The following is a 20,765-nucleotide window of genomic DNA, read 5'->3' on the forward strand; positions in this document are numbered from 1 at the left end:
GGGCACTTCAGACATTCTTCCCACTATAGTGGAGCTCCAGGACTTGGTGGGGGGATGATAAACCTAAGCACGTGTGGGTGCTGGGTACAGCATCATGCAAGTGCTCTCCCAGAAGCTTCCTGTGGTGCCAGGACAGGGTGGCAGTTCCCTGGCCTGAGATCAGGGAGCTCCTCCCTCAGCTTATGCTGGGGCTTGTTCTTTCCTCCTGCACAGTTTTTGAAGAGCCTGAGGACCCAAGTAACCGGTCATTTTTTTCTGAGATCATCTCCTCCATCTCTGATGTCAAATTCAGCCACAGTGGAAGGTACATCATGACCCGGGACTACCTCACTGTCAAGGTGTGGGACCTGAACATGGAGAACCGACCCATTGAGACCTACCAGGTGAGCGTGGCACAGCCAGGTGCATGCAGCAGTGGGGCACCCAGAGTTCCTTCCTGAGCCACACTCTGGGCCAGTGGCAGGAGGGGCAGGAATGCACCTGTTGTGTGGGAGCTTTATGCCCGTAGATGGTGGAAAGCAGAGTGTTAAATGTGGGCTCAAGTGGCCTGGTGAGTTGTCACCGTGTCCCCAGGCTGAGGGTGGGTGAGGAGGGAAAGCTCAGGTGCTGGCAGCTGGGAGAGCCACATGGGAGGCCTTGTGCAGAGCAGTGGCCCTGTCACTGTCACCCTTTGCCAGGGGATGTCCCCTGGCACAGCCTGGGGGTGCCCAAGCTGTGTGCAGGGTGTGGCTGTGGGTGGGCACAGGATGCCAGGCAGTGCCCAACGCTGCCAGCTGTGCTGTGGCGAGTGTGGGGCACACCCTGTGCGCCAGGCTGAGTGTGCCAGTCCCTGGGCTGTGTGGCCACTGTGGGGCTCATCCTGTCCCTCCCACCCACAGGTCCACGACTACCTGCGGAGCAAGCTGTGCTCGCTCTACGAGAACGACTGCATCTTCGACAAGTTTGAGTGCGTCTGGAACGGGTCTGACAGGTGAGCACGTGCTGGTGTGCCTGCCTGCAGCCCCGCGATGCTGGCTTTGGTTTGGCACAAGGCTCTGTGGCCCCTTGGCAGCCCCTTCCCTGGCCTTTGGCTGGGTGTGGGGTCTGGGCAGGCGCAGCAGGAACCACCTACACCTGCAGCCTGTACGCAGGTGGGGATGTCTGAGAGTCCCACTCTCTCCTGGACAGAATCAGTCCCACCTCTCTGTCACCCACTGCTGGAGAAAGGTGGTGATGGGTTTAGCTTCAGATTGCCAGAATCTGGGGATAATGAGCACTGGGTGTGACTTACACCAAGCTAGGTGGCAGGAAGTGTGTGAGCCCCTGGCAGGGCTGTCATGGTTTTTGTCTGAGCCATCAGTGAGCTGACAAAGCAGAACTGGGCCCAAGACAAATTCCAACGCTTACCCAAATCTCATTATGCCTCTGAATGTTCAGTCTTGCTCTGGTCGCCAGCAGTTTGCCTCTGAAAAGGTGTGAAAATCACCTGTCCTTCCCCGTTGCAGTGTCATCATGACCGGCTCCTACAACAACTTCTTCCGCATGTTCGACCGCAACACCAAGCGTGACGTGACGCTGGAGGCGTCGCGGGAGAACAGCAAACCCCGTGCCATCCTCAAACCCCGCAAGGTCTGCGTGGGTGGAAAGCGCAGGAAAGACGAGATCAGTGTGGACAGTCTGGACTTTAGCAAAAAGATCCTGCACACAGCTTGGCACCCCTCCGAGAACATCATCGCTGTGGCAGCCACGAACAACCTGTACATATTCCAGGACAAGGTTAACTAGGAGGACCAGGTCTTCTTTAGGAGTCTCATGTACTGATACCAGTAAACACATTTCAACTGTTCCTTTTCCTTTCCCTTCCTTCCTTCCTTCCTTCCTTCCTTTCTTTCTTACTTTCTTTCTTGCTTTCTTTCTTTCTTTCTTTCTTCTTTCTTTCTTTCTTACTTTCTTTCTTGCTTTCTTTCTTGCTTTCTTTCTTTCTTTCTTTCTTTCTTCTTTTCCTTTCCTTCCTGTTCTTTGTTCAGTTCCTGCTCTGCAGATCGCGGTTGTGCAGAGGAGCACTGGGGCACTCTGGCCCAGGGGCCACTGGGGGCACCCCCCGACACCAGATTTACACAGGGAGAGCTGAGACTTCTTACAGGGCAGTGTGAGGATGTCAGGCCTGGCTGTCCCCTGTCCCCAGGCAGTGCTGGGGTGGCAGCAGCCGATGGCTGAGGTGATGTGGAGGGGGCTGTCAGCTGGGAAGGGATTGAGGGGGTAACACACCATGGGCTCTGGCCAGCTCTGGTGGCAGTGGTCCCACTCCAATTGCTTTAAACCTGATCCCAGAAATATTCCACCTGTTGTGTGGAAGATTGGAATGTGGCCTCCCTTTGCCATTTTCCACATTTGTCTTTTTATTACAATTATTTTGTTTTACTAACAGAGACAGCAAAACCAAACGTAAAATGGAGAAGTTCAGTTTTGCAATGGACAAGCTTAAGGGGCAGGGGGGACGTGCTGCACCTCCAGATGTGTCTGCTCCAGCCAGGTTGCCCCCCAGCCCCAGAACCCTCCTGAGGATTTGGCTTTGTAGATACTGTGGTGCCTTCTTTGGTATATGAAATACCTTTATAAATGATGCTTCTGACCTGCATTGATCGCAAACCAAACCAACCCTGGGCTCTGCTGCAGTTCTGGGCTTTGCTTTGGTCATTTTTCTCATTCTGTTGTGAGCTCTTGCATGTTGTGACTAACTGTCTCTCTCTCTTTCTCTCTCTCTTTCTCTCTTTTTTAATTAATTTATTTATTTATTCAATTTTTTAAGATAAAGTATAAGTTGCTAATTTATGACCTAAAGAAAATCCAACTGTATATTGCTGTTAGCCCCTGACTGTGTCAGAGAGAGGCTGTCTGCAGTCCTACATTATAATAACAATGATAATAATAATAAAACCGGTAACTCTTTCTCTTTGCATGGCGAGGCTGCCTCTTTCTACTCTACAGATTGGTCAGGTCCCTCTTTACTTGAGCAACTGTTCAATAAAAAAAGATTGACTGGATTTTCTGTAAATCTGAAAACTGCTCCTGCAGCAAGAAGCAAATGAAGTCAATTACAAAATTCAAAACCATCACTTTGGCAGTGGCTCCCCAAGGGTGACCCTGCTGCCATCCTCCTGAGGGGACACCTGGCACCCCCAGCACCCAAGGCCTTCAGGGATCGGACACGAGTCACCAAGGCCAGGTGTCCCCTGGGACAGCCTCTCTGCAGGCACCATGAGGATCACGGCATGCCCTGATCAGGGAAAGGAACTGCTACACACCCACAGAGCTCATGGACTGCACGGAAAACCAGGAGCTGCTTGGAGGCAGGGCCCCCCCAGACGCCACTTTCAGAGGAGCCATTCCAAGGGAAGAACAAAGTGCACTGGCTTATGGATTTATTCCAAGGGATGGCTTTCAGGAGTAACTTTTTTTTTTAATGAAATGGTAAAATAAAATAGCAAGTAAATGCACCATTTTATAAGAAAATGCTCCTTTTTGGTTGTGTAAGGAAAGCCTGCTCTGCGGTGTCAGAAGTAAAGTTGTCCCAAACGTGTCTGTGTGCAGTCCGTGCTGTTGTGCCTCTCGCGGCGGGACGCGGCTCCACGGTGGCTGAGGGTGCCCAGGGCTGTGCTGAGAGGGGTGAGCAGGGGATCCCCAAGTCCCTGAGGATTCCGAGTCCCCCTGAGGGTGCGGGACAGTGGGGCACTGTGTAATGTGGGGGTGGGAGCACTTGCAGGTGCCCCAGTGCACAGGAACCTCGGTACTGGGTACAGCCCTGAAGGAGCTGCCAGCCCCGCCCCAGTCCGTGCCCTGATTCTGGGCTGCTGCTGGTGATGAATTCGAACAGCAGCCCTTAATTAGCAGCTGCAGGGCACGGACTGTGCAGTCAAGGAGATGTTCCTCAGACACTCATTTACCTCCACATTAGCTGCAGGACCTTAATCAACTGAAGCAGGAGGAACCCAGCCCTGGCTCTGCTTCCGTGCGTACAGCACATCCTGGGTTGCTGGATCTGGCTGCTCCACAAGGCAGAACTCAGTTCAGCTTTTTTCAAAAGTAGAGTTTCTTTCCCTTTCTTAAGCTTGCTTGGATTTAACCTCTGCCCTGCTGTGAGGGCTTGGCCACAGAGGGAGGGCCAGCCAGGGGCCCTCCTGGGCTGCCACAGGAATGGTGCTAGGGAAGATGTCAGCACCCCTTAAATCCAACCTTCTCTCTGGATGAGGATTCCACAGACTGTCACCTTCCTCTGGGGAAACTGGGGACTCTGCCTAAGGGGCTGCCAGGGGGGACCAGCTCCATGGTCCACCAGCAGCACCCCCAGCCAGGAGCCCTGCATCTGGGCATGATCGTTTTATCCCCAGAATAAGCAAATAAAAAAATTTTTATGAACATCTGGTCTCCATAAACCAGATCAATTAAAATTAATAGCCATCTTATTTAATGAACAAGTTCATGATATTCTAAACCAGCCATAACAAACACATGGCTTCCCACTGGGCTGTGTTGAGCAAGAGGACCCCTCTCTCTTGATGCTCAGCCTGCAAGTCGTGGCCCTGGCGACCACCACCAAGTGCTGACAAGAAATCACTTGTCAGGATGAGGGAAGAAGGGACTTCTTCCCCAGCCCTCATCCAAAAGCAAGAGACGTGTAAACACAACCAGCAGAAAGAAACCAGCTCTGCAAGCATTGCCAGACAAAAGAGCTGAACTGCAAAATCATTCTGCTCGCCCCCCTGGCCCACATGCTGACCCCACACTGCTCAGTGCCACAGGCCCTATTCTGCCCAGCACAGCCAAGAATGTAGGCAGTAGCACTTCAGTCATTTGCTTTACTCAGAAATTCACAAGTCCAACAAAATCCAACACAAATTGGGATTAGGCCTGTACAATCCATATATAAAAAGGGTTGGTTTATTGTAGTTCAAATACATAAACTGAACAATCCCAACATTTCAAAATTAAACTTTAGAAACACAAGTTTAACATTCAAAACAGGAGTATAGTTTACAAGAATTGCCCAGAGGGGGTATGCACAGTCTAATCCAGAAGTATGTAAAGATCACTTTATTGTAAATAAAAATGTGTTTATACAACCGTCCTGGCCTGCTCGGTCACCTCTGGGATTTCCAGCTTCGAGCAAAGCTCATTAGACAGAACCTCACTTGGGCAGAGCAACCTGACTGCTGCAAATCGATGGCTGGGGGCAGGAACAGAGCAGCCTGTGAATAAACCTGGTTTGGTCTCCAAGTCCCCGCTCTCCACTCAGCTCTAACCCTGGCTCTAACAGGTTTAGTTCCATTCCCAAGGGCGGAAGCAGAGAACTGGGACTGGTGTTCCCAGAGTGGGCTGTCAGTGATCAGCAATGTGAGCGTGTCACCTCCTCCTGCCCGGGCTGCGGGCACCAGGAGCAGCTGGTGGCACACGCGTAGGACACGCTCAAACCGCAACAGCGTCACCCTTGGGGCTCACACGGAGGACACTGCTGAGAGAAAAGCCCCAGGTACCAGACTCACACCTCACAAACACGCCACTCTGAGAGCCACAGCCACCAGACAGCCCACACCTTGGGATTTGTCACTCATGCTCCAATTAACTCATAAATATCTTTAATGTGAGTTTTTGTCGTTGGTGGTTTTCCCCCCAGAGATCATTCTACGTTCACTAAAGCTGCTTCTGCCTCTGCTCCTCAGATGTTTGAATATATTCACGCAATGGATGTGTGTAACCTGACGGATGGCTCATGCAAGCGTTTGGAGTTACCAGACACCCGTGATGAGGAGCACTCGCTGCTATTTGGTGGTTCTGCGCGTGGGCTCGGAGGCGGTGGGCGGCGGGGGCGGCCCGCGCCGGTCCAGGTCATCCACGTAGGACACGATCAGCTTGCGCCGCTCCTCGGGCACGCAGTCCAGCACCAGGTACCGCTTGTCGTTCTGCAGGATCTTCTCCACGTCCTTCAGGTGCTGATCTGACTCCTGGATCAGCTTTTTGGATCTGAAAGCAAGGGTGAGAACAGCACTGCAGTGGGGTGCAGGCAGGGAGCCCCGGGGCAGCTGCCCCACCGACAGGCCAGCCGGGGAGGCTGCAGGGCTGGGCCATCCTCGAGCAAGAAGGGTGTCACACCAGCTGGGGACTGGGCACCTAACAGTGCTCTGGGCACAGAACACACAGGCTCCTTGCCTACACTGGTGCTGTGTTAATTAAGCACCATTAAAGATTTCAGCAACAGACATCAACTAGGAAAAAACAGACATCAGTTTGCTGCTGTTTGGATGGCAAAGCAGAATAAAAGCCACATCCTGCACCAGCATGGCAGTCCCCACCTGTAAGTGATGAATTTGGTCTCTTTGAGCAGCGTCCGGAAGTCGGCTTTGGCAGTGATGTATTTGTCTCGGATGTACTCCTCAAACTCCCTCTGCTTTTTCTGAAAGACCAAAGACAAACACAAATCACTGGGTGCAGCTCCAGTACTTCCTGCAACTGAATACACTGAACACCAGCAGTAATTACATGTTAATTATACTTTTCCTTACCGTCTACAGTTTTAATCTTTTAAAAATCATATTTAACTACTAACACCTGTGTCCACACAGAGCTGAACCCACTGCAGCAGCCACCAAGTCACTTCTCTCTGCCCTGCACCAGACTGGAAGTTGGCAAGAGCAATGCAAACCACTCACCCTGTCGCTCGAAGAGAACTTAATACACCTTGGATCTTCTTTAATGATTTTTTTCACTTCCTTCCATGTTGATGTTAAGGTTATCTTTCAAAAGAAGCAAAAACAGTTAAATTAAAAGTAAATTAGACTCTATGAATAAGGAATGCAAACACTACTAACCTCTGAAGCCTTTAAATATATCCCAAGTCCACTGATGAACTTGCTGGGTTCTCATTACTTATCCTATTACAGTTGTATTTCTAAAACGAGTTGATTTTATATAGCGACTCTTCTTTCATATTTTGAGATGGCATTTTCAGGTCAAGGTCCTCCAAATATCATTTACTTTCCAAAGTCTTTTTCTAGTACATTAAAAATTACCTGCAGAAAGCTTGCCTCTAAACTAAAATAACTAATGCATTAAAAATCACGTTAAAACCTCCAGTTTAAATGAAAGCTGCCTGAAGCTGGCAGAGAACTAAAAAAGAGGAAACCTCACTAAAACCCCAATGCACAGAATCAGGGATGCATTCCACAGCATGAGCAGAGTAAAAGTTCAGGTTCAGCAGGAGAACATCAGAACAGGTGAACGGGGTAAGACCACACTGGTGGCCATTAAGGCAAACACCCTGCATATCTGAAGAAGCCAGACAGTGAAGAGTATCAAATAACTCAGTACTGAAGAAATAAAAAGAAGAGGAAAAGATCACAGATTCAAAGTTTATGTGCAAATTAACCGTATTTTCAATCAAAGTAAAACTCCAGATAAACAGATAAGGAAACATAAGGCACAAATTTTGCTATGAAGGAGAAAAGAGAGCAATGAAGCAAAAAGGCCCCAGAAATAAAACCAAACCAATCAGACTGTGGGACAGAAAAACAGAAATTCCAATGGGTTGCAAAGTTGTCAATTTGAACATCAACAGCTCTCACCGCTGAAGTTTCATCCAGAAGTTGCCTGAAATGTTCTCTCTTCTTTTTGGTAAGTGCCTCAATGTGTTCATTAAAGAGCTTCTCCTTCTCCTCTCTCTCGAGCAGGGACCCCGACTCCCATCGGTGATCTTTGCGCAGAGTCCTCCTGGTGTCAGACCAGGACACATCTGAGGAACGCACCTGAGCCAAAGATGACTCGTTTTAAACCAGCTTTTCCACAGTTCACTGATAATTATTATATGCTTATTTTTTTCATCTTGTTTGACGTTAAGGTTGAAATAAAACAGAAACCCTCAGCTTTTAAGAAGAGACTGTAGCAAGTTCCCCACACACACTGAACAGGCAGTGGCAGAAGGAATCCCTCTGCATTGGCTCAGAGCAGATGGAGATGTCCCACTGACCCGGCTGAGCATTCCCAAAACCAGAAAATCCAAGCACCCTCCTTTCCTTCCTGTAACACACTGTGTTCACCAGAATGCTTGGAAAGGCAGCCCTGGAGATCATTATTTCCAGAGACACCAGGAGCTCTGCAGAGTTTCCAGAGCCCTGTTTCCAGCCTGGAGAGCACCCTCTGCATGAGAGCCCTGAATGCACAGCCTTCTCTTCCAACCAAGGCAAAACTCTTAGTGGGATTTCACCTCTTTGGAGCTGAACTGCAAATGCCCAAAGGCTTTGAGGGGAGCACGCAGCAGCCAAGCCTGCCCTGAGGAGCCGAGGCGGCTGCCAGTGCCTCACCATGTCTGAGAGCAGTGCTTTGAAGTTCTGGATGGCCTCCTCCCGCTTGTGCTGCTCCCGCTCGCGGTCGATCTCCTTGGTCTGCTCCGAGCGCGCCTTCTGCACCTCCCGCTCGCGCTCCCGCAGGCTCGCCTCGATGCGCGCCTGCCGCTCCAGCTCCTTCTCCTTCTCAGAATCTAAGTTCTGCAAGTCAGCAACACACTTGTCTCAGGAAAAGCAACACTTCTCATTAGAAAGCGAATTAAAGGGCTATCAAACTAAAGGCAGCTCAGAACAAAAGACTTTCAAGGGATTTGGGTTCTGTGGATTACAAAATTTTGCTTAAAGAGCCACGCTGAAGCATTACAGGGTTTACATGGGGGAGAGACAAATTTGGTCACAGATCAACTATTCCCAGGAGCTGTGTGCAGTGACAGACTCTGAATAAGGGAGGCCAAGGGGATCACTGTTTGTTGGCCCAGTTTTACATTCTCAACCATTAATTGCCTGGAAGAGAAAGGCAGGAATATTGGATTAAGAAAGGAGCGGCACTGAAGGAACAGGGTATGAACACACATCCCTGAAGGAAGCTCAGCTGACAGGGAAAATCACAGCAAGGGAAATGCAGCCCATCCTAGGAAGAAGTAATCAATGTGGTGTCTGTATCTGCTGCAGTTTTACCACCAGTGATTTCACAGGAACCTTTGAGGCATAAGTTCTCCCAGATATCATGTGTGTGCATGCACACAGATCCCACAAACATTCCACCAAGGACAGAACTTCTAAGTTCCAAGCTGCTATTCTGGGGTACTCCTACAGCAGCTCTGGTATGGAATTCTCTTCAGCACAGATCAGCCTGCCCTCAGCACACCCGCAGCCACACTCCCCGTGCTCCCTGCCCACCTTGGCTATTTTCTCAATGTACTGCTTGAACAGGTCCTCCCTCTGTGAGGAGCTGTCCACCGCCTTGTACCGTGGGTCAGTCTCCACTTTGTCCTTCACTTTGCTCCAGCGAGACTGACTATCCAGGTGGTGGTTTGCCAGCAGCTCAAAGAAGTCCATTTTGATCTGTTATACAGACAGAAACAGAAAGACAACACTTGAGAAAGACACTTTAATATTCCACAGTTTGCTCTTATGACAAAAGGAGTCAACTTACCTTCATTAGAGGGATCACATTAACATTACATACCATTGCAATTTAAAGCAATCACCAAAACTCTGAATTTAGTCATAACTGCAGTCCAAATTCACTGTTCCTTGAGACAATTTTGCAAAAGCAGATACATTTAGGTGATCTGCTACATCTAAGATGAACTCTATAAAGAACGATCCACCAATACACTCTTTATTATTTTACTCAAATTTAAGCTTGGTTTTTAGCTTTTATCTATGTCAAATTAACAAGTTACTGATGCTGCATGATAGCATTTTGCCTATCAGTACTCCAGAAGCCATGCAGCTTGAAACAAGGTTCTGGAGGAATCAAGTGCTTATGGATTCATCCTTCAGATGTACAATTAGCAGAGGTAAATGCTTGGATCTCCCAGGAAAGACTGATGTCTTAAGATGGATCTAACCAATAAAGAATTATCCACATATGGTAATTAGGTAAATTATATTTAGGATGGACATGCACATTTACATAAAAGTTTAAAGAAAATGTTTTAGTTTACTTTTTCAGTTGGAAATGGCATGTCATGTTTCTGTCCGTAGCTACAGCCGCTGCAAGGGCTGGCAGAAGATCCATCAGAGCAGGTTTTATTTCAATACAACCAGCAACATGTTTTCATCCAACCTCCCAGAACCAGCAGCAGTAAGGGCAACAACTGTGCCTTTATTAGATAGCTTGATTTCTGGGGAAGGTGATCTCCAGCTCCTGCTACACTTTAGCTCTTGGGTCACCATCCACTCCTGGCAGGCTGGCTGGCCTTTCAGCCTCCCCCTCCCACAGCAGAGGCGAGGGGCTGGGGCAAAGGGTTCTGCCTCCACAGCACCCCACACCCTGCCGGGCCACAAACCCAGCACAGCTTTATGGCACATCGATTAAAGGCCCAAAATCCAGGAGGAGGACTGCTGTTACTTGCTACTTATCTCCCCTCCCCATCCCTTAAAAAAGGGAAACCAGGAGAAGCAGTTTAGCTGCAGAACACTGAGGCTCCTCAGGGAAGGGAGCAGATGGACAGAGCAGGCTCCAGCTTGCCAGAGACCTGGCACATCCTTTTCCTCTAAAACATGCTCAGTTACAGAATGCAAGAACGGAATGAAGGTCAGCACCAACATTCTGCAACCTTGCCCACCAATACTTTTAGTTCTTCAAAATATTAACATATAAACATAAAAGGCTCTATAGGCTTTCTTTACCAGGAGACTAAGACAGTAAAGCAGAGATCAGAAACCAGCCCCTTAGTGCCAGTGGGATGTTGTGCTACAGCTACAGCACTACTGCTTTATCTTAAAGGAGCTCAACAGAATGCTAAGCAAACTGTTTATTCATTCTAAAATTAAGAATGTTGTTTCAAAACATCATAAAACATGCATGCAGTTTCAAAATATGAAGCTTTCTAAGCCATGGCATTTGAAATATCAGTTAGAAACCAAACAGTTCCCAGCTGTTACTACAGAAGTCTCTAAGGTAAGGGTATCGCCAAGCTCTTGCTCAAGTCACCCGTGCGTGTATTCCAGAGGATGAGGTGCCACACTGCCAGGAGCACCGTGGCGCCAGCTGCCACACAAAGCTTCACCTACGGCCACCAGCAGGGGCTGCAGGAAGATGCTCCTGCGGGAGCTCCAGCGCACCCATGCCCAGCTGTGGGGCTGCCAACAGACCCCTCACCCCCTGAATCCCCCTGGAGCTCCTGCCCAGCTGAGGGGCACTGGGACCAGCTGCAGCCTTGCCAGCTCCCACTGGGCAGGAGACAGGAGGGCACAGCCAATTCCCTCCCAGGAAAAACAATGGCACTTCAGGCCTTGGGGCTCTAAAGCAGTTTTCACTTCACTTGGGTGTCCTGTACACAGCACAGGCGTTGCCAGCTCATTTTAAATTTTAAAAAGATGAAAATGTCTCAAATAATTGAGTCTGAAGCATCTCACCAAGGAGCAACGTTTTCAGATGCCAGCTGTGCACGGTGATTTCTGTGTGCCTGCACACAGGGACTGCTCGACCAAGCGGAGTGACCAGAGCTCTGGGCTGGGGACAGCCGCCAGCACGAGGTGCAGGGCACCTGCAGCCCGACAGCCAGCCAGGCTGTGTCACCGGGACAGCTCACACAGCTCCCCAGGGACATGGCAGAAGGAGCAGCTAGGGCACCCTGATATCCTTAACCCCCTGCTGCTCCTCTCTGCCATCTGAGAAGCATGGGATGGCATGGATTTTACTCACTGAAAATGGGATTTACTCACTGAAATCAGGCACAGGAATAAAACTGGCCATTGGAGAAGCTGGCTGTTCCATCCCCATCCCATAAGCCATAATCAAACACTATATATATAATCTAAAACCCTTACGTTAAAGATTTCTGTAAAGTTGATTCTCCCTAAGTACTTTGGACAGACTGAGAAAGCTTCAGGTTAAATGCCTTAAATTTTCTTTTATGTTTTAAGCACTTTCAAAATCAAAGGAAAATAAGGCTGAAAACATTTCAGGTGTATTTAGAAGTCTTTTTTTGTTTTGGCAGTTAACACATTGCAGGTACAAGTCTCATCACTTCACAAGGAAAAAAACTAAAAAAATGTAAAGTACCGGAACTGCGGGAGGCTAAAGTCACCACACAGAGATACCAATGCTTTCCTCACTAGGGAATCCCATAATATTTGCGTGTCAGTGATTGACAGCTGTCAGACTGAACTGATTGACAGGCCGCACAGCACATAACTGTAAAGTCTATCCACTTGTTATAAAACAGAATACATAAAATGGTTACAAAAGGCTTTTGGAGAAAAAAAAAACATTATTTAAAGCAAACAAATACAATCTCTTCTTTTAACTTTTCAACTTAGAACAATCATGCAACAACAAAACTAGTATTCATTCTTTAAAGTCTTCAACTGCACTATTAAGCTGCAAAAATGCTTTAAAATTCCATATTCACAATTGAACTGCAGTATGTAAATTCTAGTCTTGAACTACATCAGTTCCCCTCTGAAAGCACAATCATTTATGGAAAACAGTAGCAATAAGGCAATGTTTGAGAAAATCAAGTACAGAATCAAATTGTATCAGATCACCCAGATTTTAAAAATACACTTCTCAAAGAATGAAACTGTCCCCAAATCTGACCTGTCCCCCAGCATTTCTCTCTCCTGCAAGCATTCCAGGTAGGGAAACCTGCAGTAACTTCACACTACATAATGAAAATAGCAGACTTGCACATGTCCAAAATGATTGGCCTTCAGAGGTGACCTTCTCCACTCTCACACACACAGGGACGTGGCAGTAAGTGGCCCCAGGTTTGGTGGCCCCAGGTTTGGTGACCCCAGGTTTTGGTGACCCCAGGTTTTGGTGACCCCAGGTTTTGGTGGCCCCAGGTTTGGTGACCCCAGGTTTGGTGGCCCCAGGTTTGGTGACCCCAGGTTTTGGTGGCCCCAGGTTTGGTGACCCCAGGTTTTGGTGACCCCGTCTGAAGTCCCGTCCCCACGGGGGAGAGCTGCTCCCCACCACTGGCAGTGCAGGCACGTCACACTGGGTTCATTAATCTCTAAAAGCTGACCTTTAAATCTAATAAGCAGCAGTTTACACATAAGATCTACTTATTCAAAACTTAAGAAGTCCCTCCCTAAGTGCCTGCTTTGAGATGGAAAGGAACTGTTTGAAACTTGAAGAGACTATCCTCAGGGAATTGCAAGTCCTGCCCGCCCCCAGTGAGGGAACAGAGAGGTAATGACCAGCTTTGGGGTTCCAGCCAAACAGGGTAAGACTCCTTTGCCTTTTCATGCATCAAGATAAAAGAACTTAATAAAAAAAAAATCAAGCATTACTTCAGTTAAGAGGATAATGTTACTGCTTGGGTGAATTAAAGAAACTAGTGTTTAAGCAAACTCAGCTTCACAGGTAAACACAATTCAGTTCTAAATATTCTAGAAGTTAGTAAACTGCAAACTTGAAATCGTTCAGAAAGACCAGGGGGACACTCCTGAAGTGTTTGCCTGTAACAGCTCTAGGAAAGTGCAGGCCTGTGTCTTGGGGAAGGCTCAGGGAAGCCAAGCACTGGCTCTGTCCCATCTCACTCACACCACTCACACTGCTGGAACTCAAGAGTCCCCTTACCTTCTCTCCCCTGGTCTTCGAGTCTTCCTTCTCCTTCTTTCTTGCCGCTGTGATAAACTCATTAAACAAGGCCTCTCGATCTTTCATCTTTTCAATTGCCTTGAACCTCGAGTCTTTAGCATGCTTGGCTGCAAATTCACTAAAAGTAGTTCTGCAACAAAATGGCAAGTGAACTCATTTGGCAGAGCTGTCTGGGCTGTGAGGCAGGTTCAGCAGGGAGGTATTTCCTCTGCTGCAATACATGCCAGAGCACAACTGACAAAAACCCAAAATGCAAATCCTATGGTGTCACTATGGAGCTGCTGGAGCAATGAACTCTATAAAAAGAGTCAGCACTCACACAAGAGGTGTTTGTCAGAGACTTACAAGGGTGGGTTGGTTTGTTCAGATACAGCCACCTGCAGAAGGGGCAGGTGTAGAGAGAGACTACAGCGCAACCAAGGAGAAGAAACGAAAAAAAATCTCAGTTGTCTACAAAACTCTTCTTTTCTTTTCTGTGGGTTAGCAGTTCAGCCACCAGTCTGTCCAGGTATTTCACAGCTGTGAAACTGAAAATCTCAGGTGCATTCACTTGCAGCCAAACCATGCTAAGAGTTCACCAAGAAAGCCAGCCTTTGGCAGGAGTCCCCAGAGAACACTGGCTGTACCAGCTCTTCCCCCTGCAGTGCACATTGCAGAGCCTGAGCTAAAACCAACAGGGCTGAATCCCCTTCAAACACTCTGGGCAGAGGCAGCAACACTGGGCTTTCAACCCCTCATCCCACAGCGTTTCCCTGACCATTCTCTCACCTCCAGGGCCAGATTCCAACCTGTGCAGTAGGTACATTACTGCCACTTACCTCGGAAAAAAATCACTACTGTGCTTTTTCCAAGCTCTGATGCAAATCTGGCCCCAAGAATACGTGAGACACTTATAATCATACGAATGTTTTCATCACAGCATGGAAATAATTAGACTTGGAAAATCCAGCCTACTGTTGCTGTAGGGTAAATTGAAACAAGAAGAGAATTTGGTAGCTTATTCAAAAGGATTAGAAAGTGAATGTACAGCTAGATTGAAGAACAAGAGCTGCTCAAGTGAAGTGGAACACAAACTCTTGAGCATGTTGGACTGAGATGATAAAAAACCAGTCTGGCACTCACAGAAGTACAGCAATATCTTTAGACAAACACTGAAACCAGAAGACAAAGGATAAGATTAAACAAGACAGTATTTCAGCTGGAATTCTCTTTCCCGCCCCAGCCCATAATCAGGTAAAGAATCAGTCCCAACACGACATGCTGAAGATATGCTGAAAGCTGAGGATGTTAAAGCTAACATAACTGTTTCTTAAGGCATTTCCATGCCTCCAGCCTTCCAGCCTACTACTGAGTTATTAGTCAGATCTGAAGCAATTCAAAAGTTACCACAGCACCGTCACCAAATTTACAAAATGAGTCACTGAAAAAAACTGAGCTGAAGTGAAACAAATGAGCTGTTATTTCACTGGGAAAGAATTAATGCCAGATGAGCCAAGAGATGCTGAAAGAGGACGGTTTGGAGCTTATCTGGTGACATAAGCATGAATCTCATGACCTCTATGTGCGGAAGCTGTGAAACAAATAATGCCAGCAGTGAAATCTTGAATGTACATTCACTGTCATCCCCTCGCTCTTACTGCTGCCAGTGGTCTGAATGTGAGGGGGTGTAATCAGTGCTCTATTAAAGCAACCAGAACATTTTATCACATCATCATTGACATCGTTTGTAACAAGAAAAACATCCCTCCAGCCCCCTCCAAGCCCAAGAAACCTCCCTAGTACTTCTCAAAGACTTATTAAGAAGAAACTGAGTTATTAAAGAAACTTGTGGTGGATCCGAGGAGGTTCTCACAATCCAGGGAGCATGCTGGGTATTTCTTCAACTTGAAATATGTCAATCACAAGTTCTATTTTTTTATGGATTAGGTGAATACAAGCAAACAAAGGAAGATTTCAACAATATCTCATGATTTTTCTCCTCTTTGCCCATTTTGAAAAGATTAATCAACCCAATACCACCCAACACGCTGCATCCTAGTAGAGCTTATGCACATGAACCACAAAGAAACTCCTACCTTGGATTAATCTTTGCTTCTTCCATCATTTTCTTGAAATCCTCCTTGGCCTGCATTATTTTATTTTTCTTCTCCTTGCGCTCTTCCTCTGCTCGGGTTTTCACATACTGATCAAACACCTACAGAAACACCAGTCACCCACAGCAAACACACAAGTGACACACAGAAGCTCTAGGGATAAGGGAGGAAAAGTCCCACTTCTTTCCTTCGCTCTTGTTTCCTTTCCTCTCACCACAGAATCAACACAGAGGAGGCAGAAGTCTTAGAGACACTTTGCATTTCAATATGGAATTGATCCAAGCTGCTGCACATGCAGGGTGCTGTACCTAACACACCATCTGAGACCTGGGAAGAAGTTCCTTACACATTCCAGTTAACATTTTCCTGGGTCCCATGTTTCAGACACTTCCCATGTTCTTGAAGCTTTCCATTTCCCTACATTCACTTGAAGAAAAGCTGCTGAAGTGAGAACTTGCTGAACAATAAAAATGCACTTTAGATTTCCCCCCAAACACTTTTTTAAAAGAAAATAGCTAGATTACTTATTATGCCAATACTTTGACAAGATACTGATGACTCTCACTATTTCATTCAGGTTTCAGCAGTGCTCTGTAGACATACCACTTCCACTGTGTCAAAATATGAGACCTTCCAACCACAGGAAATAAAGCAACTATCAACACTTTCCCTTGCTGGTTTCTTCCATTTCCAGGCAAACCCTAATCATGATAAAAATCCCTTGCAGCACTTATTAGTCTGAAAGGTTTGCAGAAACAAAGACTGAGGATTCAGATAAACCTGTAGTAGCTGTGTCTGGATGGGAAGTGAATTTAACTTTTTTACCTGTTTCCTTTCTTTTGGGTTGAGCAGCAAGTAACGAGGATCAAAAACGATCTTGTGCAGCTCTTTCTCCCATGTTGAAAAGGCAGAGACCTTTAATTAAATGAAGATGAATATACAAACTATACAGAAGTGGTAGAGTTTTCCTTGAAAACACTAAGATGTGAGGAAAAGAGGGAACCAAACTCATCCTGCAGTTCTCATCACTAATAGATGACAGAGGCTGTCATAGAAAGTTTCAACATCAATTTCCTCTGAAAACTTCTAAAGAATAATACACATTACTGCTGTGTGACCTTAAAAATGTATATTGAAAGAAAGCCTTGAGAAGCTGTGTTCCATAGGCAGCTGGAACCACTTCCATTTTTCAGTTACTATCCAAATTTATATTCAACTAGTTTAATTTATCAAAATTGATTGGCATCAAGTACATTTCTTTAGTTAACTAAAAGCAAAGAGTCTCCCATTTAAGGATAAGTCTGTACAGACTAGAGTGGAAGTCTCAGTAGAACATTTCCAAAACCATTAAGGACATGTCCACTCTATGTGTCCTATTCATCTTCAATGGCAATTTCCACTTATGTAATTACTTAATTTGGGAAAAAAACAGGATGGGGGGGAGGAAATTATCTGTCTTGACTCTGTCATTTCAATTACAAAATCTTTGCTGTAATTGTAAGTTTCTTTGAAATCTGGAGTTTTGTACCAAGACCATTCATTGATCAGAGGAAGGATGAGATAGTTTCTGTACACAAAGTGTCACAGGTTTGGAATTCACCAAGAACTCAGGAGGCTCTGCATGAGCCTCCCTCTCTCCCCTCCTCACACACACACACACAAACACACACACACACAGTTCTGCTCTGAGCCTCCCTCTCTCCCTCACACACACACACACACACACACAGTTCTGCTCTGAGCCTCCCTCTCTCCCTCACACACACACAGAGTTCTGCTCTGAGCCTCCCTCTCTCCCTCCTCACACACACACAGAGTTCTGCTCTGAGCCTCCCTCTCTCCCCTCCTCACACACACACACACAGAGTTCTGCTCTGAGCCTCCCTCTCTCCCTCACACACACACACACAGTTCTGCTGTGAGCCTCCCTCTCTCCCTCACACACACAGAGTTCTGCTGTGAGCCTCCCTCTCTCCCTCCTCACACACACACAGAGTTCTGCTGTGAGCCTCCCTCTCTCCCTCCTCACACACACACAGTTCTGCTCTGAGCCTCCCTCTCTCCCTCACACACACACACAGTTCTGCTCTGAGCCTCCCTCTCTCCCTCACACACACACACACAGAGTTCTGCTCTGAGCCTCCCTCTCTCCCTCCTCACACACACACACAGAGTTCTGCTCTGAGCCTCCCTCTCTCCCTCCTCACACACACACACACACACACAGAGTTCTGCTCTGAGCCTCCCTCTCTCCCTCACACACACACAGAGTTCTGCTCTGAGCCTCCCTCTCTCCCTCCTCACACACACACAGAGTTCTGCTCTGAGCCTCCCTCTCTCCCTCCTCACACACACACACACACACACAGAGTTCTGCTCTGAGCCTCCCTCTCTCCCTCACACACACACAGAGTTCTGCTCTGAGCCTCCCTCTCTCCCTCACACACACACACAGAGTTCTGCTCTGAGCCTCCCTCTCTCCCTCCTCACACACACACAGACACACACACACAGAGTTCTGCTCTGAGCCTCCCTCTCTCCCTCCTCACACACACACACACACACACACACACAGAGTTCTGCTCTGAGCCTCCCTCTCTCCCTCACACACACACAGTTCTGCTCTGAGCCTCCCTCTCTCCCTCACACACACAGAGTTCTGCTCTGAGCCTCCCTCTCTCCCTCACACACACACACAGGTTGCTGACCCCTCTTTCCAGCAGCATGTCCTTGAACTGCTTCATCCGAGCCTCCAGCGGGACGATGGCTCTCTCTCGAGCAGCTTTGATCTCAGCCTCCATAGCAGCCTCCTTCTCAGAATCAATGTCTTTGATATCATCTTTCCTGAAAAAAACCAAAAGGTGTGAGTTGAGAAGTAAAATGTCAGCCCTAAAGGTCAGAACCTGAACCACACCAGGACAGGGCAGATATCACTGACCATACCAGAAGAACAGGCTTGTAATCCACAAAAGCCATTCTCAGAGGTGGACATGAATAGTTTCACACCCAGAGCTCAGGAGCCAAGGTATTCCAAGTAACTTAAGTGCCATTTCCATTTCAAATGACTTCCAAAACATACGCTATTTACTCTCTGCACAGGTTTCAACTATCTCAGGAAAATATCAAATACCTGATCTGCTGAGCAGCAGAAAGCTGATGACTCTTTTCACCAACCCTCTCCATTCCAATTATACTCTGCTGGACACAACATACATGGCTCAAGTAACAAACTTCAGTTATTTTACCACACAGATCACTTGGTATCGAAAAAGCAAAAACTTACTTGCGCTTTTTTATTTTAATAGGCTCATCTTCATTTGCTTCCTCTGCAGCTTCATGCTCTTCTCTAACTGTAACAGATTTCAGTAAGACTTTAAGTTTTATATTGATGAAAATTTTTATACTCATGAGTGAAACCTCATGCACAAACCAAGGACAACATGTGCAGCAATTGTGTTCTGACAAAGGGAGAAGACACACGGTTCTCAGTCACTGTCAGAGTCACACTATGGGCATTTGGGGACAGGACCAGTGGACTTTAGCCAACTTGAAATTTAAAATTACAAACACTGAGCTCTTATTTTTAGGGGAAAACAACTCGGGCTTAACAGTCTAATGAAGCACACTTGGATCTACCTGATTACATGCACTTTGCTCTCCTCCAACTACAAAGCCAACATGTCATGCCAGGACCATTTCCTAGAACTCAGGCCAGAGAGAAATCTCATCTCAGCAGCCTTTTGAATGTTCTCTCTCAGCAGCTATTTCCAAACTCTTTTCCAACTGATAATCTCAAAGTTAACTCATCTTCTGTAAGAGCCCATTCGTACATTATGATTATTCTTTTCTTGTCTCTTTCTTATAAAACAAACACAATCCCTTTTTTTTTGGTCAATAAAAACTGTGGGGTTTTTCAACCTGTTGGCATTTAGCAAAACAATTAACCTTGTTAGTATCTACTTTCTTCAACAGGCTATCTTTTCCCAAAAAGACTCCACAATCTGCATTTCACATTTATACACCTTTTCAGTAGATCTTTACGTTTCTGTCACTTATTTAAACTTTACAAGCTTTGGAAAGCAAAGTATTAAGTTGCATTTACGCTTCCTAAGAAGGCAATAAGACTGCTCTTACTAAGCTTTTTTCCTTCGTCCATTCCCTTTTTGTGAGGAGGCTCTTGGATGATTTTGTCCACATCAGCTCTTCCGATGAGGTCGTCGGGTCGGTCCCACATGGACAGCCGTGTGGTGGGGTTGTAGAAGAACACACGTTCATCACCAGTCCACACCACACACCTGGGGATGGAAGGAAGGCTTGGATTACCCTCACCCACTGGGACCTGCTGCGTGCTCACAGCCTGCAGCACCATGGTCACACACACAGACCCAGCTTCCACTGAGTGCACAGCTGCCAGACATTCCTGCTGCCCAGCTCTGACCCTGAACTGCTGCTTTTCTCTGCTGCCAGATTTGAAAATGCAGTGACTGGATTTGAAGCTGAGATATTAAAAATGCAGCACACTAAGAACACGCTCTCCACACACTGTAACCTGCTCCAACTCCCCAGCAACAGCAGCAGTTACCTACCACGGGGTGCCCGGAATGGGGGTGGTGGCCACTGGCTTGGCCTTCTGAGCTGCCTTCTCTTCCTCTGTCATTTCTTCCTCTTTTGGCTCCTCAAGGAAAAAACAGGTTTGAGGATCAGGCAATGCCAGCTGGCTAATTATTTATTACACAGTAACCAACTTGTTTTACTGAAACCATGCTGACGAGCAGCTTACAATGACACTTCATCCATGCCTAGAACAGAAGCACTGGAACTGCAACAGCAGCTGCTATTCCAAAAATCTAAACTCCAAAACCTCTAAGCATTTAATTAACTTTTGACTTTGACAAAACCTTACTTAAATACTTTCCTAGATCTGCATGAATCCTGGAAATCTAGCAGGGCCTGGATACAGGTGTAAGGGTGCATTTTCTGACAAAGGAATTTTCATTTATTCATAAAATTTGTTTGTTTGATAATGAGACACACAGTAGGAAACAGTGAAAACCTGAAATAACCTCTGTAGCAGAA

The 20,765-nt window shown here is 46.9% G+C and overlaps 2 protein-coding genes across 5 annotated transcripts in view; one reads left to right on the plus strand and one right to left on the minus strand.

Annotated features, from left to right (window-relative positions):
- The window catches only part of PPP2R2B (protein phosphatase 2 regulatory subunit Bbeta), a 62,912-nt gene extending 59,353 nt beyond the window's left edge, over nt 1-3,559 (plus strand). For both annotated transcript variants that reach the window (XM_066559927.1, XM_066559928.1), the window contains 3 exons: nt 214-383; nt 879-970; nt 1,485-3,559. In XM_066559927.1, the coding sequence (XP_066416024.1) occupies nt 214-383; nt 879-970; nt 1,485-1,764 (542 nt within the window). In that variant the 3' untranslated portion in view covers nt 1,765-3,559. The remainder of the gene's footprint in view (nt 1-213; nt 384-878; nt 971-1,484) is intronic.
- Nucleotides 3,560-4,821: 1,262 nt separating this feature from the next.
- TCERG1 (transcription elongation regulator 1) overlaps nt 4,822-20,765 on the minus strand; it is a 28,925-nt gene continuing 12,981 nt past the window's right edge. For 2 of the 3 annotated variants that reach the window (XM_066559838.1, XM_066559836.1), the window contains 13 exons: nt 20,276-20,364; nt 19,824-19,984; nt 18,973-19,039; nt 18,398-18,533; nt 16,515-16,604; nt 15,672-15,790; nt 13,576-13,726; nt 9,213-9,377; nt 8,331-8,513; nt 7,596-7,775; nt 6,684-6,767; nt 6,327-6,427; nt 4,822-5,997 (listed from right to left, as the gene is read on the minus strand). In XM_066559838.1, coding sequence (XP_066415935.1) covers nt 5,796-5,997; nt 6,327-6,427; nt 6,684-6,767; nt 7,596-7,775; nt 8,331-8,513; nt 9,213-9,377; nt 13,576-13,726; nt 15,672-15,790; nt 16,515-16,604; nt 18,398-18,533; nt 18,973-19,039; nt 19,824-19,984; nt 20,276-20,364 — 1,728 coding nt within the window. In that variant the 3' untranslated portion in view covers nt 4,822-5,795. The remainder of the gene's footprint in view (nt 5,998-6,326; nt 6,428-6,683; nt 6,768-7,595; nt 7,776-8,330; nt 8,514-9,212; nt 9,378-13,575; nt 13,727-15,671; nt 15,791-16,514; nt 16,605-18,397; nt 18,534-18,972; nt 19,040-19,823; nt 19,985-20,275; nt 20,365-20,765) is intronic. The other variant, XM_066559837.1, reaches the window with a different exon arrangement.

Source organism: Molothrus aeneus, chromosome 15 (assembly GCF_037042795.1).
Source record: "Molothrus aeneus isolate 106 chromosome 15, BPBGC_Maene_1.0, whole genome shotgun sequence".
Classification (NCBI taxonomy): Eukaryota; Metazoa; Chordata; class Aves; order Passeriformes; family Icteridae; genus Molothrus; species Molothrus aeneus.